Raw genomic sequence first — 23260 nt, 5'->3', positions numbered from 1 at the left:
CTTAGAAAAGAACCTGCGGCACATACACACAATATGTCGCAGAAAACCCGGGGTTTGCGGTCCATGAGTTGAAAGCCACTCTTCCACACCCTGAGCCTCGGTTCTGGTGGAAAAGAGGGTGCAACGAGGGGAGGGGGCCGCACAGGACTCGGAACCCCTGGGTCTGGTCCCAGCTCCATTACTGACTTCCACTGTGACATAAGACGCTGAGCTCTAGTTTCCCCACCATGAAGGGAATGGTCTAGATTGGAGAAGATAAATAGCTTTCCTCTCTTTTTTTGCCAACTCTGGTAGCTGTTGCCTGAAATATCCTGTGTTAAGAATTCTTAGACTGTGTCGACTTGGCAGAAAAGGGTGTCATGATTGATTGGTGACGCCTGCTACGGTCCTGGGACAGGGTGTCATGATTGATTGGTGATGCCTGCCAAGGTCCCAGGCCTGGAGAAGGATGGGGCTTCCTGCCAGATGTCTGCCTACCCCAGAAAGCCTTCCAGCTGTGACATCTCCAGCTCCTTTAGAGTCAGGCCAGACGGAGGAAAGAGGGTGACGCTTGTCTCAGGGGGCGGGAAGGGCGGGTTCTTTAAGCCGCTGCATTCTCAAACTCAGGCCCCGCAGCCCCTTGGAGGAGAGGTGGCAGGATCCTTGCTTGGTGGCAGAGGACAGGGTGTCCTTGCACTCCCATCCTTGGCTATTTTTAACTTCAAGGACAGAAGCTCAGGCAGAAGCTGAAGCAGAGAAGGGCCACCGCCTCCCAAGGGAGGGGAAGCGACCAGCCTCCCGTCCTTCCTAAGCTGCTCGCGGCTGGCCAGGTGAGAGGCCAGGGGCACAAGGGTCCTCTCCTCTGGTGTGACTCCCCACGGCTCTGTCCCGTGCTTCCCCGCAGCCACCCTCCTTGGTACCTCCAGACTCTCCTGCTGGTGCACCCGCTGCCTGCTGTGTATGCTCCTTCAAGCTCAGGGGCCACGTGTATGTGCCGGCCATCGTCCCGGGGCACACAGGTGAGGCCCTGTCCACTGAGCTTCCTGTCTGGGATGGCAGGCAGCAGACTGGACGGCAGCACAGTGCTTGGAAGGGAACTAGGCCATGGTCCCCCTTGCCCACGGGCAAGGACGGGGACACAGGTGTTCGCCGTCTATCCCCAGGACCTAGGGACCTTCCCGGCACAGAGGGGGCGTGGGAAATGTTGCCTATGGAAAACCTGAGCAAGCGGACATCTGGGGGTCTGAGAGCCCCCCGGGGCCTTCCTCAGGTGGGCTGGGCGCTGCTCCCGCCCTCGCTGGGCACTTCCTATGACATCAAGCCTGATGTTCTAGGCCGGGAACTCGCCCAGGGGCTCCTCTAGGAGAGGCAGGCCAACACCAAATATGACTAGGACACACGAAATGCAGGGGTCAGAAGGAGGGGACAGAGCGGCCAGGGAGACCTCGCCACAGTGAGCCCTGGAAGGAGCCCATAGTGGGGGCGGAAGGGCGCGATGCCAACACAGGGCAAGGAAGGCAAGGGCCCCGCCCACTACGTCTGGTAAGTTCTATGAGCAACTGGGAGGCGAGTGGCTGAGCAGAACAGGGGGCCTAGGAGGGGAGGCTGGAGGGCAGGCAGGGGAGGGGACCTTGGGAGACACTCACCCCCAGCACAGGCCTGCCACACAGTGGACGGAACCAGGGCGAGGAGGAGGGCGGCGCTGATAAAGATGGTGGCCACGCTGACAGAAGCGCCACAGTGCCTCGCCACATGAGTAACGTGCGTCATTTACTTAATCCCACGACCCAGGCCATCGGTCTCTCACTGTCCCCATCTCACAGATAGGAAGGCTGCACATCCACCAGGTTCACGCAGCCGGGAGGTGGCCGGGCTGGGATCCTGGCAGTCCGGGTCGCAGTCCTCTGTCTCCCTGAGCTCACCCAGTCCCTCCACATGGCGGTGACTTCCGGTTCCAGAGCTCTTAAACTTTCGGATTCCCCTGAAAATCTGTTGAGAGCTGGCTTTCCCCAGGGGTGGAAAAGGACAGGTGTTCAGTGGAACAACTGTTACATGGTTACATGAAGTTCAAAGTGGTGAACTCCAGCCCTGAAAATAAGCATTTTATCATCATTTGCAGCAGAAACATTGTCAGAGTTTTCCAAAGAGGTGAACACGGGCATCCACAACACCAGTGAAAACTGGTTCCAGACATGGACTTCACCTACACATCACTGATGATCAGTCCCCTTTATAAATCAGGAGCCGGAGGCAGAGAAAGGTTGAGTGGCTTGACCGTGGGATTTGGCAGAGCAGAAATCGACCCCAGACCCAGTCTCTGTCCTCGCTGGCTCTCTTCTGGTTTCTCTTACTGGCATCCTTCACCTGCCCAGGGAGAGAAGACACCGGCCTCAGGTGTCACAGCTCGGTGTCTGCAGAGCTGGGCCTACAGCTACATCGCCCAATATGGCCGCTGCAGGCCACATGTGGCCACTGATGCTCATCAAACTTTTCCAGAATAAGGCGCTACTGCACTAGCAACACTTCCAGTGCTGAACGGCGTGGCCACTGTGGGGACCACAAACACAGAACGCCCCCGTCACCACAGACATCTCTGATGGACAGCGCTGGCCTACACCGTGGTCTCGTGACTCCCAACCTTGGGTTTTTCCACTGTCGGGGGCCACTGGAATTCGATTCCAGCTGATAGATGAAGTGCAGCACAAAGAGGAGACGGAACAGGAAGCCGAGGTCATGCCAGGGACAGAGCTCGGAGAAGGGCCCCAGTGGTCCCCGACCTTCTCTCCTGTACAAGACGTAAGTCTATGTACCCGACCGGGAGAGACCCACCTCTCCAGCCACACACACCCCTCTGTGTGACTACAGGGACTCTAGCTATGACAGTTTCCTCACTTCCTTGCTGATGACGGAGGTTGCTTTATCAGGGACAAGTTCTTTCACCCAGGGGCAGGAGAGAAGGCCACACAGCCCGTTCCCCTGGGAGAAAGAACACGGTGGGCAAACACCCCATTCCCTTAGCTAGAAAGAAGGCCACATGCTGGGGGCATTCACAGCACCCAGGGCCAGCCTTGGGCCCCACAATTCCAGCGGGGCCGTGACTCAAGGTGGCGTGGGGATGTGGACAGTGGACCAGGTGTTGGCTGCATCTGCAGATGAGGGGGCAGAGGGGAAGGTCAGGCTGCACGGGGTCTGCAACCCAGCCCTGGAGAGCTGGCTGAAGAGCCAGGTCACCTGTGCTCCTTGGTGACGCCTTTCTCTGGTGTCTCCACCATGTTGTCCCTAAACTGCCTGGCCCAGAGGGAACCATGGTGGCAGAGGGTCTGCCCCTTCCTGTCTTCCCCCCTTCCTGCCTTCCCCCCTTCCTCCCTTTTCATACTCACTCTTACAAAAATCTGCTGAAGGTGGGAGTGGACTAAACACCCTTCCCATCCTGCCAATTTTCTGACCTTTATCTTCTTACCAGTAAAAGCTCGCTATCTGCCCCATCTGCATTGTAAAAATCAAAGGCTCCTAAAAACTGTCGCTGAGTGAGAACTTTTCCCTATAGGCCCACCATCTGGAGTGGGGCTGGGAGTGTATTAACACTCAATAAAAACCTCCTGAATGTTGAATTTACCAGGCAGACGCCCCACAGAAGAGCCACAGGGTTCACAACCATAAATTACTGCACTGGGAACATCTCCCAGTCACTTAATCCCTCCCACAACCTGAAAGGTGAGAACCATCACCATCTCCATCGACCACCTGGGGACACAAGACGCACAGAGGTTAGGCCACTTAAGAACAGATAGGGGAGGATAAAGAGAGGGCGGGAGGCTTAAGCCCAGGTTCTGTCTGAATTTAAAATGTGTACCTTCTGCCTCCCGGATTAAATACTCTATGGGCAACAGGGAGGAGTACAAGTATGGGTTATTGACATCCTCACTCTGTTAGGACTAACACTGACGGTGACTCTGGCACAGGGGAGGGACTATCTGCAGCCTGCTGCCTGGTGAAGGAAGGAGGATGAGCCCCCTCCTCTGTTCAAGGGAGATGGGAATGGAGACGGAGGTGTGGTCCCCAGATGGAGACTGGATAGGCACCCTGAATCCCAGCTGGGAGCATGTGAAGAAAGATTTCCAGGCTCCCCTAGAGATTTTTATGTGTGTGTGTGTGTGTGTGTGTGTGTGTGTGTGTGTATAATTTTTATTGTTATTGTTTATTTCTTCTGCAGCGATGAGAACGGAACTCAGGGCCTCATGCATCCTAGGCAGGTGCTTTACCACTGAGCTATGTCCTCAGCCCCTCCACTGGAGATTTTTTAATGAAGTGATCTGGGTGGGGCTCGGGACCCAGATTCCAGACAGAAATTTCTGCACAGAGCAGGTTGGGACATCTCTTCCTCAGCAGAGACCCTGGATTCCAGAAGTCTCGGGAGCCACCGCTGGAACTCTGGACGTGCTCTCAAGTAACATGCCACCTGCTCAACAGCAGCAAGGGCTGGCTCTGGCCAGGCCCTGCGTAGCATGACAATGAACCCAGACTCCTCCTGGGCCACCTCCTCCCTGGGCTCCTTCCTCCGCTCCCCCTAGAAGTCCTCCCTGACCTGCAGAGCTGGGGAGCCCTCTGTGCACTTCCATACCTGGGAAGATCCTCCCCCGTGGACATCTGTGCCCATGTGCATCCCCCCGGGGCACGCTGTGAGATGGGGCCTCGCCCAGGGTAGGTGCTCGCTAACTCCTCGCAGAGAAGGACGTGCTCTGCTCTGGGAAGGATGGACAGAGGAGGCCACAAGGAAAGCAGCGACCGCAGGAAGGAAGTAATCCAGGTCACCAGGTTGGGAGGAGACAGAACCTACAAACGCTCTGCCACGGTGCAGAAGGGGCTGGTGCTATTTATAGCTCACAAGCCTTCTGCTTCCTGCATTGAGATGCAGGGCCAGGCATGGAATACATCCTGGGGAGGTCTGTGTGTTTTAAATTTTATTCATTCATTTATCTATTTATTTTACAAGAACAGGGGCAGGAAAACAGGGACAAAACAATCCTAGGCTGTGAAGATGCGCTGCCTTGTATTGTCCCCGGGGCTGCCTGGCCACGTCTGCGGACCACGGCTGAATCGCCTGCAGTTCCAGGCCTGATCCTAGAAGCTAGAGTGTCCCTGTGGAGACCAGCCCGGGAAGGTCTTTTTAAGGTGATTTTTAAATGGTAGCGTCAGTTTACAAAATAGCATCACCGCAGGGCCCTGCCGGGGCCTAAGCATGTCTCCTGGGCTCACATGCACCCACGCACTCCTAGGAGAATCGGTCCAGGGGTCGGCATTCCACTTCTGGACTACAGAATGGGAGTTGTCTTCATTCTCTTTTGGGGTGCTTTCTCTGTGGTTTTCCCAAATTTCTGCCATGGCTACCCATTGCATAGAATCCGGGTGTGAGACCCAACCCTTCGCTGGCTGGGTAGCCCTGGGAATCATTTCATTTTCTCATCTGGACAGTGGGATTAGCAGCAGGACCTTTCCCAGAGGTCTGCCCTGGGGACCAGGAAAGGTGACACATGTGAATTCTCTGCGAAGCATCCAGGGCACACACCTGTACGCGAGCAGGGATTACCAGCTGGGGGAACCAGACATGTGCTTGTAACTGGTGAAAGCACCACGTTGTTTTCAAAAGTTAAAGTGCTCAGTGGCGACTCTGCCCCTCCTGGGAAAAAAGCCCTGGGAAGGGGCAGGAGCACGGGCTGCAGAGGCCCATCCCAACGGAGCCTGCCGAAAAGGTGTGACCGCCCTGCTCTCCCCCCTCGAATCTCAGTTTCCTGACTTTGAAAACTCGAGCAGGGTAGATATTAGCCCCTCCCCTCTTGGCAGAGGCCTGAGATGATGACGTAACTCTGGTCCTCCAGGAGGAACCCGCCCAGCCCTTCCCGGGCCCCACTTCTTCCCGGGCCCACTTCTTCCCAGTGCCCACTACCTCCTGGTGCCCACTTCCTCATGCACCAACTTTGCCCACAGGAGACATGAACAAGCTCCCCCTGACCTCACAGGACCTCCAGTGACCTAAGCACCTTGGTGGTACTTGACACTCCCTCCTCAATGGGTCCCCCAGTTACGTGCTCCACTTGTCTTTGCTCCTGGGTCAGGGGGCCTGGTCCTACGTGGCCCTGCACCCTCAGTACCCAACACACTGGAGAAGGTGGAAAACGCTTGCTGACTGCATAAGGGATGCTTCTAAAAATGACAAAGGGCCGTGCAGAGCCGTGGCTGGGCTGACGGACTCAAGTGCCATACTCTACCCGGCCCTGGGCCAGAGGCAGACCCGACTTCTTGGAGCCTGATTCTTCATCTATGCAGTGGGTACACTGATGTGCTCCCCCCACAGTCTGACATCGCCACCGCACAACCCGGGTGAAAAGCTCAGAGCACTGGGCATAAAGGAAACACAAGCGACGCCTCTAGTGTGATGAGGGCGATTATTAAACAGGAAAAATGCCTAACCATCAGCTTGAGAGCCCAGAGAGCCCACACCTTCCCTTTGGGTCTCACCAGGGCTCCTGCTGGTTCTGTGAACTATCAGGCAGAAACGCAGCCATCCCCAGGCCAAACTGCCACCTGCAGAGGGGGGAGAGTCCCAGTTCAACGTCCCACAGACAGTGCCACTCTTCAAGCCACCACTGTGCTGGGTGGGCGGGGGAAGAGGTGCCTTCCTCTGACTTCTAAGCCACAGGCCTCCGTGTGGGGCCAAGCCATCCCTGGGCTGGCCGGCTCTCAGTTCAAGGTGATGCAAAGGCCCTCCCTTCCCATGCTGGGGCCCCAGGCAAGAGTCTAAATGAGGATCTCATGCTTATTCTAGATATTTAAAAGTTATAAATCAGGGCTATTGAATAAAATATGTTCTGTCCTTCTATTCTGAGAAACATGCCTTCATAATGACCTTGAAGGCCCGGACAGGCTCATATTTAGAATCATCGGAGTCCGTGGCGGAACATGGAGTGAGGAGGGAGAGCCCACCCCTCCCCTCCCCCTGGACAGCACAGCAAGGGGCCAATCTGCACTCACGTGCTCTTCTGACCTCCACCCTCAAGGCCACCTCCATGACACCAGCAATGGACAGAGCCCACTAGACCAAGGAGGGTGTGACCAGACGCGGGAAGCTGGCTCAGGGCCATTTGGGCAAAGAAGGCCCGGGCCTCCACACCTGACCACGGCCTAGCGGGAGTCTAGGGAGGTGAGACCCCTTCCCGGCTCAGGGTCCTCACTGCCCCCTGGCAAGGACGGATCTGGCTGGAAGAGGGCCAGAGAGCAGCCCTCGGATGCTGGTGACCTGAATCGGGGCCCATCCTGCCCAGGTGGAGAGACAGGAGCCAGGTGGCACGGGTTCCACCAACAGCCGGCTCGGCCATTCACCAGCCAGGTCACGGGGAGGTTCACAAGGTCAACACAGGTCGGTTCTTCCAGAGCATGTGACCCAATCTCTACAGATGTGCCAGGGCTTGAGGGTGAGGTGGGCATGAAGCATGCTTTCTTCCCCAGCCAGGCCCAGACTCAGGAGTCTCAGTTTCCGGGGCAGCCAGAGGCATCCGCAGGGCGGGGGCCACTCTGAGCCTTTTCCAGGGCTTGAGGCATACCGTCGGGGTCAAACCCTTCCATCCTAACCCTTAACTAAAGAGTGGTTTTCCTTTATTTTTTTATTTTATTTATTTATTCTTTTTTTTTTTTTAAAGACTGAGACATTCACCTCTGGAGAGAAATTATGGGTTTCAAGAGTTCTTGACAAAGAGCTCCATTCCAGAAATGTAAAGCCGGCATTTTAAATTTGGTTCTTATTCACTGCTGGAAAGTATTAGAATGAAGATTACAAATTTAATAATGTAACGCGGCAGGAACTGGCCCGGCCTCATCTCCAGGAGAGTAATTTGTTCCTGCCTTCCAGCCGGCACTTCCCAGCCGCCCAGCGTCCCCAGACCAACCTGGTGACACACTCCTGACTTGTCTCTGGTGCTCTGGCCCATACAGCCAGCCTAGAAGCCTGAGGACCCCAGGCTGCCGCCGTCAGGTCTGAGAAGAGCTGCTGTACCCAAGAGGAGCCGTCCTGGGCTTCTGGAGCCTTCCCTCCCCCCTGCAGCCACGGAGGACTTTAAAGACTTGCAAACCCCAAATCTGAGGCTGTCTCTTCCCTGTAAAAACCCAACAGGGCCTGCGATCGTCCTGCTCAAGTGCGAGATCCTTGACTTGAAAGACCTAGTGAGACCCAGCCCTGTGACCTCACCAACCACACACTCCTTTCCCAGGACTCTCAAAAGGCATGTCCCTTTCCCACCTCAGGGCCTTTGCACAACTGCTAATAATAACAAGAGCTAATGTTTATTGAGCACTAACTACCTGCCAGGCACCGGGATAAGGGCTGCCCAGATGTCCCCTCATCCTTACCCTGTGAGGTGGACAGCAGGGCCCAGTGGTTGAGCTCAGACTGTACAGCCACTCAGGCAGATTGGAATCTTGGCTCTGACCCCTACTATGTGATTTCAGGCAGCTTACTTAGCCTCTCTGTGCCTCAGTTTCCCCATCTGTACAATTGGAATAGTGATAGAACCTGCCTGGGGCAGTCCTGGGGCTGGAATGAGTTAAGAGAGGTGAAGCATCCGAACATGATGGGAACCACGTGAACAGGGTTAATTGCCACGACTCTTCCTTTACAGAGAGAAACAGCATCACCCGTGAACGGCAAAAAAAAATGTAGTTATAAAACTGTCGTGGGAGTGTGGTCTCACCGGGCCTGCACTCTTACCAAGACAGGCCCACGGCAGAAAATGTGGAAAACAACTAGAAAGCAAAAAGTCACCCATGATTCTTACGCACAGAAGCAGCCCTAGTCAGTAGGTCCACCTGTGAGCGCTAGAGGTGTAGACAGACAGGAGGGAGGAGAGCCGCACCATCCAGGAGAACCCGGCTTCAGCCTCGCTCCCTGACTCCCAGGCTGTGCTGGCAGCATGGCAGCCCCAGCCACAGCCTCCCCCACCTCAGGTCCCAGCCCTGCTGCCAAGACCCCCACACAGAGGTCAGGTCTCCCTCCTGAGCCTCTGCGGTCCCCTGCACCTGTCCCAGGAGTGATGAGATCATCAGTCATTGGTGTTGGGTGTCTAACCTTCCCCCACAGGCTGCAGACACCACGAGGGCCAAGACGGGGCTGGCCTCAGGTCACCAGGGGGCCTGGTCATCGGCACCCACTGGAGGGGAGCAGGAGTCAGGGACTCAGCTCTGCCCTTGGGTGGGGTGAGGACAGGATGGTGCTGCCTCTCACCCGGGGCAGCTCACGGCAAGAGAAAGTGACAGAAGCCCGTGGTGCCAGTGCTAGAGGAAGAGCAAAGCACCACCGGAATGCCCAAGAGAAGAAGGGGTGCTTCCTGGAGAGGCGGCTGGGACCCCTGGAAGAGGGGTAGGATGTCCCAGCAGAGGGAAAGGCCCAAGCGGAGGCCAGAGGTGGAAAACTCACACGAGACCATGGGCCACGGAGAAGCTGGGCTTGGCCTGGAAATAATGCATGCTTGCAAAGGCTGGAACAGGAAGCTGAATATCTGGCCTGTGCCACCCCGGTTTCCCTGTCCACCCTGCCACCTTCTTGCCAATACACTCCCCCGAGGCCAGCAGGCCACGGTCAGAGCTGGAGAGGGTCTTGCTGTCTATCCCCTTCCTCACCCCCACCTGGCCCAGCCTCCTCTGGCTGGTGAGGGCTTCCACCCCCGCAGCCCTCACCATCAGGTGGAAGCTGGCGCATAAACCCCCTGCCCCTCATCCCCTGGTGGGACAGCCGAGGTGCACGCTCTACCCCAGGCGTCTGCAAACGATGGCCCGACGGCCCCTGTGCCGAATCCCTCTTGCTGCTGCTCTTGTAAATAAAGTTTTATTAGGACATGGCCTCGCCCTTCATTTACATACCGTCTGTGGCTGCTTTCTCACTACAACTGTGAGATTGAGCAGTTGCAACGGGGACCGTATGGTCTGCAAAGACAGAAATATCTGCTGTCTGGCCTTCACAGGAGTTTGCAGAGCCCTCTTCTCCAGTCTCCTGAAGTCTTCAGAAGCCTCATTCCCAGCTGCCCTCACCCAGAGGTAACCTGGCTTTGTCCCCTGCCTGGTGTGCCCACTCCCCTCGGGGGTTTCACCCACCACCTCTGTGGACCATGAAAACCTTGTAAAATTGCTACTCAACTGTTCTGACTTACAAAAATGGCAGTTCTAGTGGTTGGAGCTAATAGTTGCGCCTGAATCCTGTTTCTCGATCTGCTTCTGGGGGAACCCAACCACAGACAGCAGGGCCAGTGTCACTGTGACTCGCACAGGCCGGCCTCCTCGGCAGAGGCAGAGGCCAGCTTTGGCTGGACTCCGCCACCCGCCCCCTAAGCGGAGCCTTGCCGCAGTCTTGCTGTGCAGACTCTTTAACACACCTGCAGGTTGCTCCCCCTCATGACTGCAGATTTATTCACCCAGAGAGGAAACAAGGTTCAAAGAGGGAGGACCATGACTTGCCCAGGGCCACCCAACCTGCTAACCGGCAGAAATGGGATCTCAGATCCAGGTTTTCTTATGACAAATGCAGGGTTCAGGGCATGACACATCAGCTACGCTGATGCTGTCACATGGCCTCAGGCAGCCTGTGGGACTCCTGCCCACCTCTCCAGATATGGCCACTGTTCCTGAGGATCAATGAGATCACACAGCTAAAAATGCTGCCAGACAGAGGGCTCTAGGTCTGCTAGGGTTAGGCAGAAGCCAGGACAGACACCATTAGTGTGTGTGTGTGTGTGTGTGTGTGTGTGTGTGTGTGTGTGTGTGTGTCTGTGTGCACACATGGGATTGAACCCAGGGGTGCTTAACCACTGAGCCACATCCCTAGCCCCCCTTTTTTTCTCATTTTATAGCATCTCACTTTTAAAATTTTTTTATTTTAATTTGTTATATGTGACTACAGAATGCATTACACTCATATTACACATATAGAGCACAATTTTTCATGTCTCTGGTTGTACACAAAGTAGAGTCACCTCCTTCGTGTCTTCACACATGGACGATGACCATCGCATTCCATGGTCTTTCCTACCCTATGGCCCTTCCTTCCTCCCCCTCCCTCTTCCCCTCTGCTCATTTAATCCTCCCATCTCCCCCGCCCCTGAAACACCCTTAAATTAGAGAAATCATTCGGCATTTGGTTTTGGGGGACTGGCTACTCTCACTTAGCATTATATTCTCCAGCTCCGTCCATTTACCTGTAAATGCCATGTTTTATCTTGAGTCAGGACCTCGCTAAGTTGCTTAGGGCCTTGCCAAACTGCTGAGGCTGATTTTGAACTTATGATCCTCTTGCCTCAAATTCCCGAGTGCTGGGATTACAGGCATGCACCACTACACGGGGCCAGGACAGACCCTTTAAAGGGGCACTTGGAAAGAACCCACTAAGAAGCACCAAATACACACCATGTCGTGAAGAATGCGGACTTGAGTACAGGATGCTGGGAGGACCGCAGTCCAGAGCCCAGCCTGGGCTGGCACTTCCCCAGCCCTCACTAGCCAGGTGACCCTGGCCAAGACAGGAGGACAGCTAGAGCCTGGCCCTCCCATCCTGCCTCCCCAGCCGTCACCATGCCCATCTCATGGGACTAAGAGGGGGACCTACAATGAGGGCTGGGCAGCACGGCACACTGGGCAACCAGAGGTTTCCAGACAGGGAGTGGCTGGACCTCATCGGTTCACCAGCCAGATCCCATCCCACAGCTGCTGAGGGTCACCTGCAGGCATCAGCTCAGGGCTGCCCTGTCCTTATAGGACTTTATAGGACTACCCTAGCTGTCAGTGGCTTGCCCCAAGGCGTCCCCAACCTGGGGGACTCCCTGATACAGGAAGCTGGTCAACACTGAGTTACCCCCCCCCACCAAGAAAGGCCCAGAGAACAGGCTGCAGCTGGACTGCAGCAGAATGTCTGTGTGGCTGCTACTTCCCCTTCCGCGTCCTGTGTCCCTGTCACTCACAGGTCTTACTTGAGAGCCTTTCCACCGTATCGCACCCAGGGCCTCGTGTGTGTGAGGTAAGCACTCTACAGCCTAAACACAACCCCAGCTCTTCTATTTTATTTCAAGGCAGGGTCTTGCTAAGCTGCTAAAGCTGGTCTCAAACTTGCAGTCCTCCTGCCTCAGCCTCTTGAGTTGCTGGGATCACACGTGTTACTGTGCTTGGCTCCACAGTCTACCATTGAACAACACCCATGGCTCAGGCCACGACGGCGGAGGCTGGAGGGAAAAGTTCCCCATCCTCTGTATCCCTTTCAGTCCAAAGAGACTGTCAGGAGTCCAGAGAACAAGTCCAGAGAAGAGCCATGTTAAATTCCCCCTTGTTGGAGGCAACTACCCACTGCCCTCGAGGCCAGGCTGCCAGGTTTGGGGTCCCTCTGCCCCATCTCAGCATGACCAACAGAAGCTGGGCAGAAGTGGCAGCTTCCTGAGGCCATATGGCTGGGGGGTGGCTTGGTTGTGGCCTGGCTGGGCTCCAGAGGCACCTGGTCCAGGCTGGGTATTGGGCCCAGGCAGATGAAAGATGTTTCTCCAGACATTTGCTAAGGAACTAATTAATTTCCATTATAGACCCCAATTAGTGATATATCCTCCCACCGACTCCCAGGACATCTCCAGGCGGCATCTACCAGGGACACCAAGTGCTGGAGATGCAGGGCACAGCCTTGATGCCTCAAGCAGGGTCCATCATGGCTACTGGTTACCCTGCACTTGGGGAACACTCAGCACCTGGGGTCGAGAAACATTAGTGTTATTTCTGGCTTTGCCATCCACCTGCTGTGAGGTGTTGAGCAAATGGAGATCCCTCTGGTAATCCCAGCAGCTTGGGAGGCTGAGGCAGGAGGGTTACAACTTTCAGGCCAGGCTCAGCAACTTAGCAAGGCCCTAAGCTGCTGAGTGAGACCCTGTCTTAAAAATAAAAAATTTCCCAGTGGCTCGGGAGGCTGAGGCGGGAGGATCGTGAGTTCAAAGCCAGCCTCAGCAGAAGTGAGGCACTCCACAACTCAGGGAGACCCCGTCTCTAAATAAAACCCAAAACAGGGCTGGGGATGCGGGTCAGTGGTTGAGTGCCCCTGAGTTCAATCCCTGGTACCAAAAAATAAAATTAAAAAATTAAAAAGGATGAGGAGGTAGCTCAATGGTAAAGCACCAGTCCCTCCCTGCAGACTGTTCTCGTGTATGTGTACATTAACTAATTCCCAAAATACTTATTTTAGAAATTATTCAATGACTAGTCACCAAAGATCATCTAGAAAGAAACTCTGGTAGGAAATGGCTCTTGGGGGATGACAGTGAGCCCACTGGGTGACGGGAGAGTAGAGACGCGCACAGGAGGAGTGGAGGTAGGCCTGCGCGGTGTCCTTCCTCTCTGGGAGACTCTGGGGGTGTCTACACCAAGCCCCCTGGACCCTCACTCAGCAGATGGGGAAACTGAGGGCGGAGAGACAACCAGAAGTAGCCGGAGAAGACTCTGAAGTTCAGCAGCTGAACAGAATTCTCCTTTCCTGACCCTGAATGCAGCCTCGCGGGCTCCACCAGGCACACAGCAGACACACCCACCAGGCCAGGGCCAGAGGGGGCGGCGCTCCCACCCTCCGCAGCCAGGTGTGCGCGCCCCGGGCTCAGGAAGATGGCGGGAGCAGGGCAGGCAGCAGCTGCACTTCTGCAGTGCCTCTGTGTGCGGCTCGGGCACTGCCTCCCATCCTCCCGAGCCGCCTGGAACTCTTGCTCATTTTGCAGAGGACACGGCTGAGGCCCACACCAGTCCCATACGCAGTCGGGACACCCAGCCAGCGAGTGGCAGAGGCACAAACCTGGATCTCCGCACCTCCAGAGTCTGTGCTTTCTACCCCAAGCCACCCCTCTCGGAGAACATGGGTTTAGTCCGTGTCCCGTCCAGAAACTCTGTTGTGTGCCTTTGTCTCCTGACCCTGAGTTGTGCTGGGCCGGGAGAGAGCTCATCTCACCACAAGCCCGACTCCTGCTGGAGGATAACCAGCACCCCCTTCTCAGCAACGGCTCAACAAGCCGGCCGGGGACACTGCCTTGGTGGCATTTCCCAGCACTGCGACTCTCCACCGCCATCATTCCTTTGACTGACTTCTTCCCAGGAAAGACCTGTCCTGAAATGAACCTCCTGGTGTCAACACCCAGCCTCCGACCTGTTCTGTCTGGTAAAAGGTGCTAGACCGGAGCCAGCGTCCCCAGGGCTGCGGGAGCCCAGCGTGGCCTGCCGGTTGCTGTGTTGGCTCACTCATCACTTGTTCAGATGGCTTCGTGGGGTCCTCGTGGTCAGCCCTGTGCAGGCAGCAGCTGAGGCTCACCTGGACCGGAGGCCCTAAAGGAACCAGAGGGACACGGAGACGCCATCGGGGCTGAATTTGGAGCCCAGCATCCCAGACTCGGGGAGGGGCACTGAAGAGACCCTCGTTTTTCTGCGGCCAGTCTCACCCGTGGTTGTCAGTGTGGGTCCCTGGGCCAGCAGCCTCAGGGTAGCATGACCTGGGAACTGGTCAGAAACGAGCCCACCCCAGACCGAAAGAGAAACGAGGGTGGGGTCCCCCAGTCTGTGTGCAAACAAGCCCCCTTGGTGATTCTGGGCTCGCGGGAGACTGAGCAGCCCGGCTCTGCCCTGTTCAACTGGCCACAGCGATGAGAACCGCAGCGGCCACCGCTGACCGAGTGCCCCTGCGTGCCAGGCATTGGCACACGGCCTCGCGGGTCCCCACCGCTGAGGACGCTTAACCCCGCAGGTCCAGCTCTGGGCGGGGTGCGTCTCTGCTTTCACCGCCTTTTCCTCCCGATCACCCTTTGAAGTACCTACTATTATGATGGCCCAGTTTACAGAGGAGGAAGCTGAGCCCCAGGGAGGGAGAGCAACTGGCCCAACGCCGCCACGCAAGCCAGAAGTGGCAGAAGTAGCGTGGAAATCCAGATCTCTGGGATTCCAAAGCCGGTTCTTCCTGCCCCCGCAGGGTCCGGCTCAGGTGAGAGGAGAGGAGTGCGGCAGCAGGAGGGTGGGGAGAAGGGGCCCTGCCCTGACTCCACAGTGCCTTCCAGCTAGGACTCCAAGGAAGCCGCGTTGTGCATTTAAAGGCACAGCCATCTGTGCCTGAGGAACAGCAGAGTCAGGGACGCCGGGGGCAGGAGTTCTTGGCCTCTCTCTGACTTGACCCAGCTGAAGGCCTTTCCTTTCTCCTCTCTGGACCTCAGTTTCCCCACCATTGTCTCCAGGGCTGTGATGATCTCCACCCCCCATGCCCACCATGCTCATGTCCCTGACCTCTCCTCCTCTCACCCACTCCTGTAACATGCCAGACTGCTGTCTCCTAAAGCTCACATTCACACTGACCTCAGGGCCTTTGCACAACATCTCCCTCTGCCCAGAATACTCTTCTCCTCATATCCTATTGCTGGCTCTGTCCTTTAGGCTTCAACTCAAGTGTGGCTTCTCTGGTCACCTCACTCATGCTCTCTCCTATCCTGTCACTTTTTATTTTCATTCCACTTAACACAATCTAAAATTATTTATTTTTAATTACTCACCTGGTTATTGTCCGTCTCCCTCAGCCCACAATTCCATGAGAGCAGAAACCATGTCTGCACTGTTCCCCGATAAACCTCTCATGCCTAGCAGATTGTTTACCACCAAGCAGCTAATTCAGTATTGGTTGAATGAATAAATACCAGACAAGAAAACCTGGACTCAGAGGTCAGACCCTGGACCCTTGACGTGTGACCTTGGCTAGCCACTACACCTCTTTGGGCATCGGTGTCCCTCTTTGCCCAGTGAAGGGAATGGACGAGATGCTCTCCAAGGGTCCTTCCAGGACTGTTAGTCTTGGAAAGCCAGGCCTGGAACCTACCCAGCTGGCCCATCCAAAGCAGGCAGCTGGCCAGGGTCCGGGCAGCAGGTCCCTCTTCCCACCTCCACCCGTGTCCCTGCCCAGCCACACGGTCCTCTCACTCCCCCACCGCAGAAACTGTTAATGAAGTGCGCACTGCTAAATGCAGTTACAATTACGGGGGCTAAGAATAAGGCGCTGACATCAGCCTCGTCAGTTTCCGAGTGAATCAGAAGGGGAGGGGGGAGGAAGGAGACGGGGAGGGGGGACAGCGCTCCGGAGCTGTCAAGTGGAAATAGCACAGCGTTAAATATAATCCAGCCCTGGCCTACATCGGTCTGGAGAGGCAGGTGATGGCTGGGCCCCCAGGGCCAGGGCAGACTGGATTCTTCAAGGAGGCCAGGCAGGCGCAGCAGCTGCTGGCCGACTGTGATGGGATCATCCAGGAACCGATGGCCAGGCAAGAGCTGCAGTGGAGCAGTGGACCCTGGAGGGCAGGCGGGAACCTGAACAGGCCCCTGCACCCTGGCCTTTGTCCCTTGTTATTATGACAGCCCCAGTAGAGTCCCTGAAGACTGCACAGCCCTTTCCCACCTGGGAACTCATTTCATGCCCGCAGACGGAAGGTGGCTGCCAGCCAACTCGGCTGGGCTGGAGTCGTCACCGTGCACACTGCTCCAGCTGCCTGACTTGGCTCATCTGCGGAATGGGTACATCTGCAGCGGCAGCTACCCTCAGCTACAGGATTCATGAGATCAGGCAAAGCACTGAGCCTGGCTGAGAGGCCCTCAGTTATTCTATTTCTACCATCCTGAGATGCTCAGGCCAAGGGCATTAACCCCTTTTCCAGATGAGGCTCATGAAGGTTAAGAGACTTGCTTGAGGTCACAGGGCAAGTTGATAACCCAAGCCAGGTTCTCCTTCCACTCCAGAAAGACAGGGTGACCTGGGCCCCGTGCAGGCAGGGGTTACGCGGGGAGATGGTGCGCTATTCTCAGCACCCTCTCCAGAAGCGGCGCCTTTCCAACAGTTTCTAAAAGACACCGGAAGTAAGGTTGTGAGGGTGGCAGAAAGGCCCCAAGACGGGAGAGAAGGGCAGCTCAGGGCAGCTTCCTTCCATTCCGGCTCTCCTCCTCCGCACTTGGCCGCCCCCCACTCAGCCTGCAGTTGGAACTGGCTCTGCCTCTGGGCCTGGGGGTGGGTGGAGAAGGAGGCAGAGCCTCATCCCCAGAGGGAGCCGAGGAGGAGGGGCCTTCCTTCCCCTTCCCACCAAACCCAGGCAGGTGGCCCCTGGCAACTGCAGCCCCAGGGAGCTGGAGCCAGGAGTCTGGGAGGACAGGGAAGGGGAAGAGGCGGGAGCTTGAGGAAGGAGCCCCAAAGGCTCAGAGCAAACTGCAGACCAAGGATCAGGGCCACATGGAGGGCTGGAACCTCATGCCCCTAATTTTCCCCAGATACTTATTTCAGGAAAATTTGATTAAAATGAATTGGTTTGGGTGCGCACTGTCACCCCACCCTTCAGCCTGAACTAGGGAAATAATCGGCTCGACTCTCTACCAAGCTTCAGTCATCCAAACCCAGAAGAGTTCTGCCCAGCTCCCAGAACGTCGGGCGATTACAGACCAGGTGGTAAATGGGAGGGGGGTGGGTAGAGAGGACAGGGGTGGGGGACAGAAGTGGCCTGCCCCAAGGGTAAGGGTAGGAGTGGAGGCTTTAAAGCCTCAACCTTATGCCTTCAGGTGGCCTATTCAAAAAAGCCACCCCCCCACCCAGCCCAGCCCCCTTCTAGAGCTGAAGGGCTCCCTCTGTTCCACCACCCCCAGAGGAAGGGGAGGGACAGCAGGACATTTTGTTTCCCAGAAAAAGCTCAGGTCAAATTTCAAGGACAAAAGTTAGCACTTGGTCTGGGAAAGAAAACTCTACCAAACCGTGTGGACAGGGGTGGGGGTCGGTCCAGAATGTTCACTCCGGGTGCCTGGGAGTGGGGACAGGGACAATCAAATTCTGACTCCCCCTGCCAGGATCTGGCTGGCAGGATATGAGCACCTCCACAACCCAGAAGTAACTCGACAACCACCTCCATTTCTCCTCTGTCCAAATATGGGGGAGGGGGAGGGAGGCTGTGGTACTAGTTTGTGGGCCCCACCCACCAGGCCCCCACCACCACTGCATCAGATTTGGTCTGAACGGAAGAGGGCGGTGCCATGAAGGGCTTCCAGCCCAGAGATGTGGCCCAAACCGTTAGCAGAGGGACTTGGTAGCCGGCTGGTGTTGCCATGGCAACTTCCTCCCTGCACCGGATCGAAGCATCCATCCTCTGGGCAAATCAGAGCTGGCTGCTCCAACTTCTCCGCCCTTCTCCTGAGCGGGCGGGGGAGAACCGGACGCTGAAACCACTTGGTCAGGCTCAGGAGCCCCATTGCCAATTTCAGACCCCAGTGCAATAACTCCCAGTGCATCCACTGGAAAGGAGATCCACCCCTGCTCCCAGCTACTATGCCCCAGGACACAGCAGCCAGGGCAGACCTGTGGATGTGGTCCAAACGAGTGGTCACATAAAAGGGCAGCCAGAATCCTTCCTACCCTCTGTTTGGCATACAAGTCCCCCAAGTCTCCATCTTAAGAACCGCTTCAAAGGAAGTTCCAGCTTTACCATAATAGTAATCATAAGGCAAAAAAAAAATTGCCTAGTAAGGTTATTAATAATAACATTTTGAGAATCAGTCTTTTACCTGCCCAAGCCCACAAATTCTTCTTTACAGTCATGCTCAGAAACAACTCTCACCTGGTATTAAGACAGATCAAAGTGAACATGCATTGCGATCGACCTCATGCCAGGTTCTGTCCCGAGTCTTTGAACAGCAAGCAGTATGTTAATTAAAAGCATAGATGCTTGAGTCAGAGTGCCCAAGTTCAAATCGCAACTCCCTCGCTTCCTGGCTGAGTGACCTTGAACAAATTACTAAGTCTGTGCCTCAGCTTTCTCATCTGAAAATGGGGGTGTTAATAGGATATGAAATTTTGCGGGGGTGCTATGAGAAACACTGACCCTGTGAGGGTTCCTGCTGTTATTTACTTCCTTATACAGTTGAGAAAACGGGGTCTCATGTCTAACTCCTCCCCATCCCAAACCTCCCCAATCACAAACTCAGTGTCAGCAAGGCTGAGCAATAAACCCAGGCACAAATGCCCTGGAGCCTGCCTCCCTGAAGCCCCTGCATCCTCGGGAAAAGTGCAAAAACAACATTCTAAGAAAAGCAAGCACACAGAAGATGCCCCTCAACAGGAATCTAGGAACCTGCAGTGACCAGCCTCCTGGGCCAGATGGTGGCTAGAAAGGTGTGGAAAGAGGAAGGTAGGTTCTTTGGCCCACCCCAGTGTCCAAAGCCCCCAAGTCCAAAGGAGGAATGTGCTCTGCCCATTTAAGGCTAATGGAAAGCAGAGGGGGAACAGTTCCCTCCTTAGCCCATTCCCCAGGAAACCAGTGGAAGAGGGCAGATGAGCCTGAGGATGGCTGTGGATGGGAAAGCGGCCTTCCACGGGAGCTGGCAACAAAGGGGAGCCTCCCAGATGAGCCAGAGGCCTGTCAGACACACACACTTCCGAGAGAGCCATCAGGGACAGGGGACAGACCAGGCAGTAAGAGGGCCACAGGAGCGGGGAGAGACAGGTGGAGCCAAGCCTGCACCCGACAGCCTCCTGCCCAAGCCAGCTCTGTCCAGGAGCCCAGAGACTCTTCCAACTGCGTTTAGAAATTAGTTCAGCCAAGTGCTTTCTGAAGGATGCATCCAAAAGGCTTCTTTTAGAAGGAAATTAATGACTGGGAAGAGCAAGAAAAATTAAGCACCAAGACAACATTCCCCACTTCCGACTTTCACCAGACACTCATTATTCTTCCGGAAATGAAAGTTGACTTTCTCCCTCCCCCTCCCAAACTCCTGGCAGCCCTAGAGATGAGCAGACAGTGAGCTCAAAATGCCCACACTGAACCCTCAGCCACCAGCTACTCCCTGAGGCCTCCTCACCTGGGCACCATTTTCTACACAGTGAGATCTAGCTTTTTAAAACCATTCTCTTTCAAAAAGAGGATTGCTGATGTTCTGAGAACTGAGAACCTGGTTTTAGTCTCAGATTTGTACCTGCTACATTGGTTGACCTTGGGTTATAAACACACAGAAACATACACACACCACATACCAGGGCTTCAGTCACACACACACACACACACACACACGCATGCATACACATACACACTCACATGTATACAAATACACACCCACACCTGCCCACTGAGAGTATAGAAGGGACTGCATAGGATGATTTCTAAATCTCTTCCAAGTGCAACACTTAAGAACTTAAATCTTCTTGAAAACAATATAAGGTGAACCTTTAAAGATATCACTGATATTACATGCAGTTTTCTGTTGACTTAAGTGAAACCTAGAGCAAGCCACCTTCAGCCAAGGTGTCTGACCCATGACATGGAGCATGACTCTGGAGAAAAAACAAACTGTGCTGCCTCAGTTTTTGCAGGAGGAAAAAACTGCAAAACCACGCTCCTGCCCAAGCAGGCTCCTGAGACCTAAGTGACCTGCTGAACTTCAGAAGTGCCTGGCCACCTGGCAAGAGTTGGGAGCCAGCTTACCTGGGCTAGGGGCTTCCTGCCCTACCTTTTTCTCTGCCATTGTCACCTCCTCCAGACCCCCAAGGTAGCCTGCTTTCCTCCCTTCAATTTTGCACTAGTGGAGACCACGGCATTAGGGAGACTCCCTCAGCTATTTCAAGGGGGAGACTGAAGCCTCTGGGCCTCAATTATTTGCTCTGTAAAATGGCAATCCCATAAAATGGCTCTGTGGTAACCATCTTACCCCCACTCCCACCTTCGGGTCAACAACAAGAAGGTCTATAAGGGTCTGCCCCATTCATCACCAGACAACAGATTCTGAAGACCTCTCCTTTTCCCCACCTGCCTCCTACAGGTGAGTGCCCATCACCCACCACTCCATTCCCTGGCAGAACCTAGAGAGAAGGGTTGTCCAGATAAGGGTCCCAGCAGGCAGAGAGTGGAATCCTGGGCCCCTGAACTCCCCAGAACTGTAGGCTAAATTCTGTAGATTAAGCACTTATGTATTTGAGGAGAGAGAATCCATATTTTCATCAGAGTCTCAAAAGTGTAGATGAAACCTTCTTGCTCCTCCCCAACACATACTCTCCTCTCCTTTTTGTCCCCTCACTGAATTCAAATACTCTCAGATTTTCAGCTCACAAAACACTTTTAACCCCACCCTACACCATACAAAGCTTTGTGTGGAGGCATTGCCATCCTCATTTTCATAGATGAGCAAAACAGAAGCTGGAGGTGGGGGGGGGGTCATGTCTTACCCAAGGTCATGGCTCATAAGAATGAAGACTGAAACCTGATTCTGACTCTCAAGCTGGCACTCCTTGGAGAACTCTCGCCCAAGCCCTCTAGCTACCCCACCTGTTGTTGGATTCACTTCCTCACCCCAAAACCAAATCTGGAGCTCTCAGGTTCCCTCTGCCTGGTTTCAGAGCCCCAAAAAGCTGTTTCCGGCGGGAGCCTCCCGCCCCTGGGGCTCTGGCTAAGGTTGCACGCAGGCCTGGGAGCAGCAGGTTCCAGGCCGCAGGATGGTGGCCTGTTTCAGCCCACCCCAAAGGGCCACTCCGGGGACAAGAGCACACGAGGTCAGGGGCACACACTAGCGCGCGCGCAAGTGTAGAGTTGGCGCCGCCTTACACCTCCTGGAAGACGTGGAAGAAAACGGAGGAAAGGGCATCACCTGGCAGGTTCCCGGTGACTGCCCCAGTCAGATAAGAACCTAGAGTCCAGAGCCCCAGACTGTGGGGGAAGGGGAGGAGAGTCAAATGGGGGCGCTCTAGGCCTTGGGCGCCAGGCCGGGGTCTTGGGCTGGGAGCCTTTGGGTGCAGCCAAAGATGGAGAGGCAAGGTCTGTGCGCCACCTCCAATGGCGCGGGGCGCGACGGAGCCCCGAGGGGTCTGAAGAGTGGGCACATTCTAGAGACTCAGGGACGGTGACAGGTCAGATCTAAGAACAAGTCAGGGGGCATCCGGAAGGCGCAGGTGAGTAGGGAGAGTTGGGTCCTGGCGGCCCAAGGGCCCACCTGCGAGAAAAGGGTGCAAACGACCTAGAGGTCCCTGGGGGGAAGTCTAGAAGACGGCCCATCCTAGAGCCCCTGCGGTCCCGTGGAATGGGAAGGAGACCCTGGGGACGCTTCCCGAGAGGGGCTGGGGTGGAGAGAAGACACAGGCCACCTCTGAGGGTGCACCGGATCCAGAAGGGGGCCTCCGGATCTGGATCCCGGGACACCCCCGGGGTCGGGGGCGGGCCGCGCGCTTACCCGCGTCTTCGTCGTCGAATGAGTTCATGCACGGGAAGTAGATGGCGAGCGCCTCGAAGGAGGCGGACAGGCTGAGGCGGCTCTGCGAGCGCTCCATGCCCGCGCCGGCGCCGGGCGCCTCGGCCGCGCCGGCGGCGGCGGCGGCGGGCGGCTTGGGCAGCTTGGCCGCCCCATTCTTGACGCGGAGTACGGCGCGCGGCGTGGTGGCAGCGGCCCGGGGCCGGCCCGGGGCTCCGCGGCGGGGCTGGCGGGCGCGGCGGGGCCGGCGGGCGGGCGGGCGACAGGAGGGCCGGGCGCTGGCGGCGCACGGAGTCGGAGGCGCGCTGTGCTCCTGGCAGCAGCGGTGGCAGCGGTGGCGGCGGCGGCGGCGGCGGTGGCGGCGCAGCGCGCTCTGGCCCGCGGCGCCCCCCGCCGGCCGCGCGGGGCGGGCTCCGAGCGGCGCGCCGCAGCCAATCGGCGCCGCCCGGGGGAGGGGGCGCTGCCTGCGGGGCGTGGGAGCCGAAGGGTGCGGGCTGCGCCCCGCTCTCGCCGCCACAGTCCGCGCAGGTGTGCGCGCCGGGAGCCAGGCGCGCGGTACGACTGGCTGCGCCGGGTCCTACGGCGAACCCCCCGCCCGCCCAACCCCCACTCTCAGTCCTCAGAGCCGCCCAGATGCAGGCTTACACTCACCGACCCAGACAGGCCTCGGCCAGGGACAGACACTCTCTGGAAAGGGCCACTCTTGGAGACCAGCGCAGACCCCTGTCACTCGTGCTTTCGCCCAGAGACCCTCGAATCACTAGCACACTCACAATGGCATTCCCTCTGCAAGAAGGCAGCACAGATGCCATGAGACGCAGACGTAGACGGCTGGACAGACACACCCAGACTCATTCATAGACATCTAGACAGACAAATCCATGGACACACACAAGACTCACACAGATACAGCAAAGGACACCCTCAGACTGGCACATGAGGACCACATGGGCAGATACAGCAAAGGACACCCTCAGATAGGCACATGGGAACCTGTAGACACACT

General features: G+C 56.2%; 1 protein-coding gene across 2 annotated transcripts in view; it reads right to left on the bottom strand.

Moving 5' to 3' along the window:
- Nucleotides 1-22397, bottom strand: part of Rims4 (regulating synaptic membrane exocytosis 4) — a 54114-nt gene extending 31717 nt beyond the window's left edge. Inside the window, exon 1 of one of the 2 annotated variants that reach the window (XM_040274150.2) lies at nucleotides 22237-22397. In XM_040274150.2, coding sequence (XP_040130084.2) covers nucleotides 22237-22333 — 97 coding nt within the window. In that variant the 5' untranslated portion in view covers nucleotides 22334-22397. The remainder of the gene's footprint in view (nucleotides 1-22236) is intronic. The other variant, XM_005325293.4, reaches the window with a different exon arrangement.
- Nucleotides 22398-23260: the final 863 nt, after the last annotated feature.

This window comes from Ictidomys tridecemlineatus, chromosome 5 (genome assembly GCF_052094955.1).
Source record: "Ictidomys tridecemlineatus isolate mIctTri1 chromosome 5, mIctTri1.hap1, whole genome shotgun sequence".
Lineage (NCBI taxonomy): Eukaryota > Metazoa > Chordata > Mammalia > Rodentia > Sciuridae > Ictidomys > Ictidomys tridecemlineatus.
Note: the sequence above shows the minus strand (reverse complement) of the source record. Positions and strands in the feature narration are given on the sequence as shown.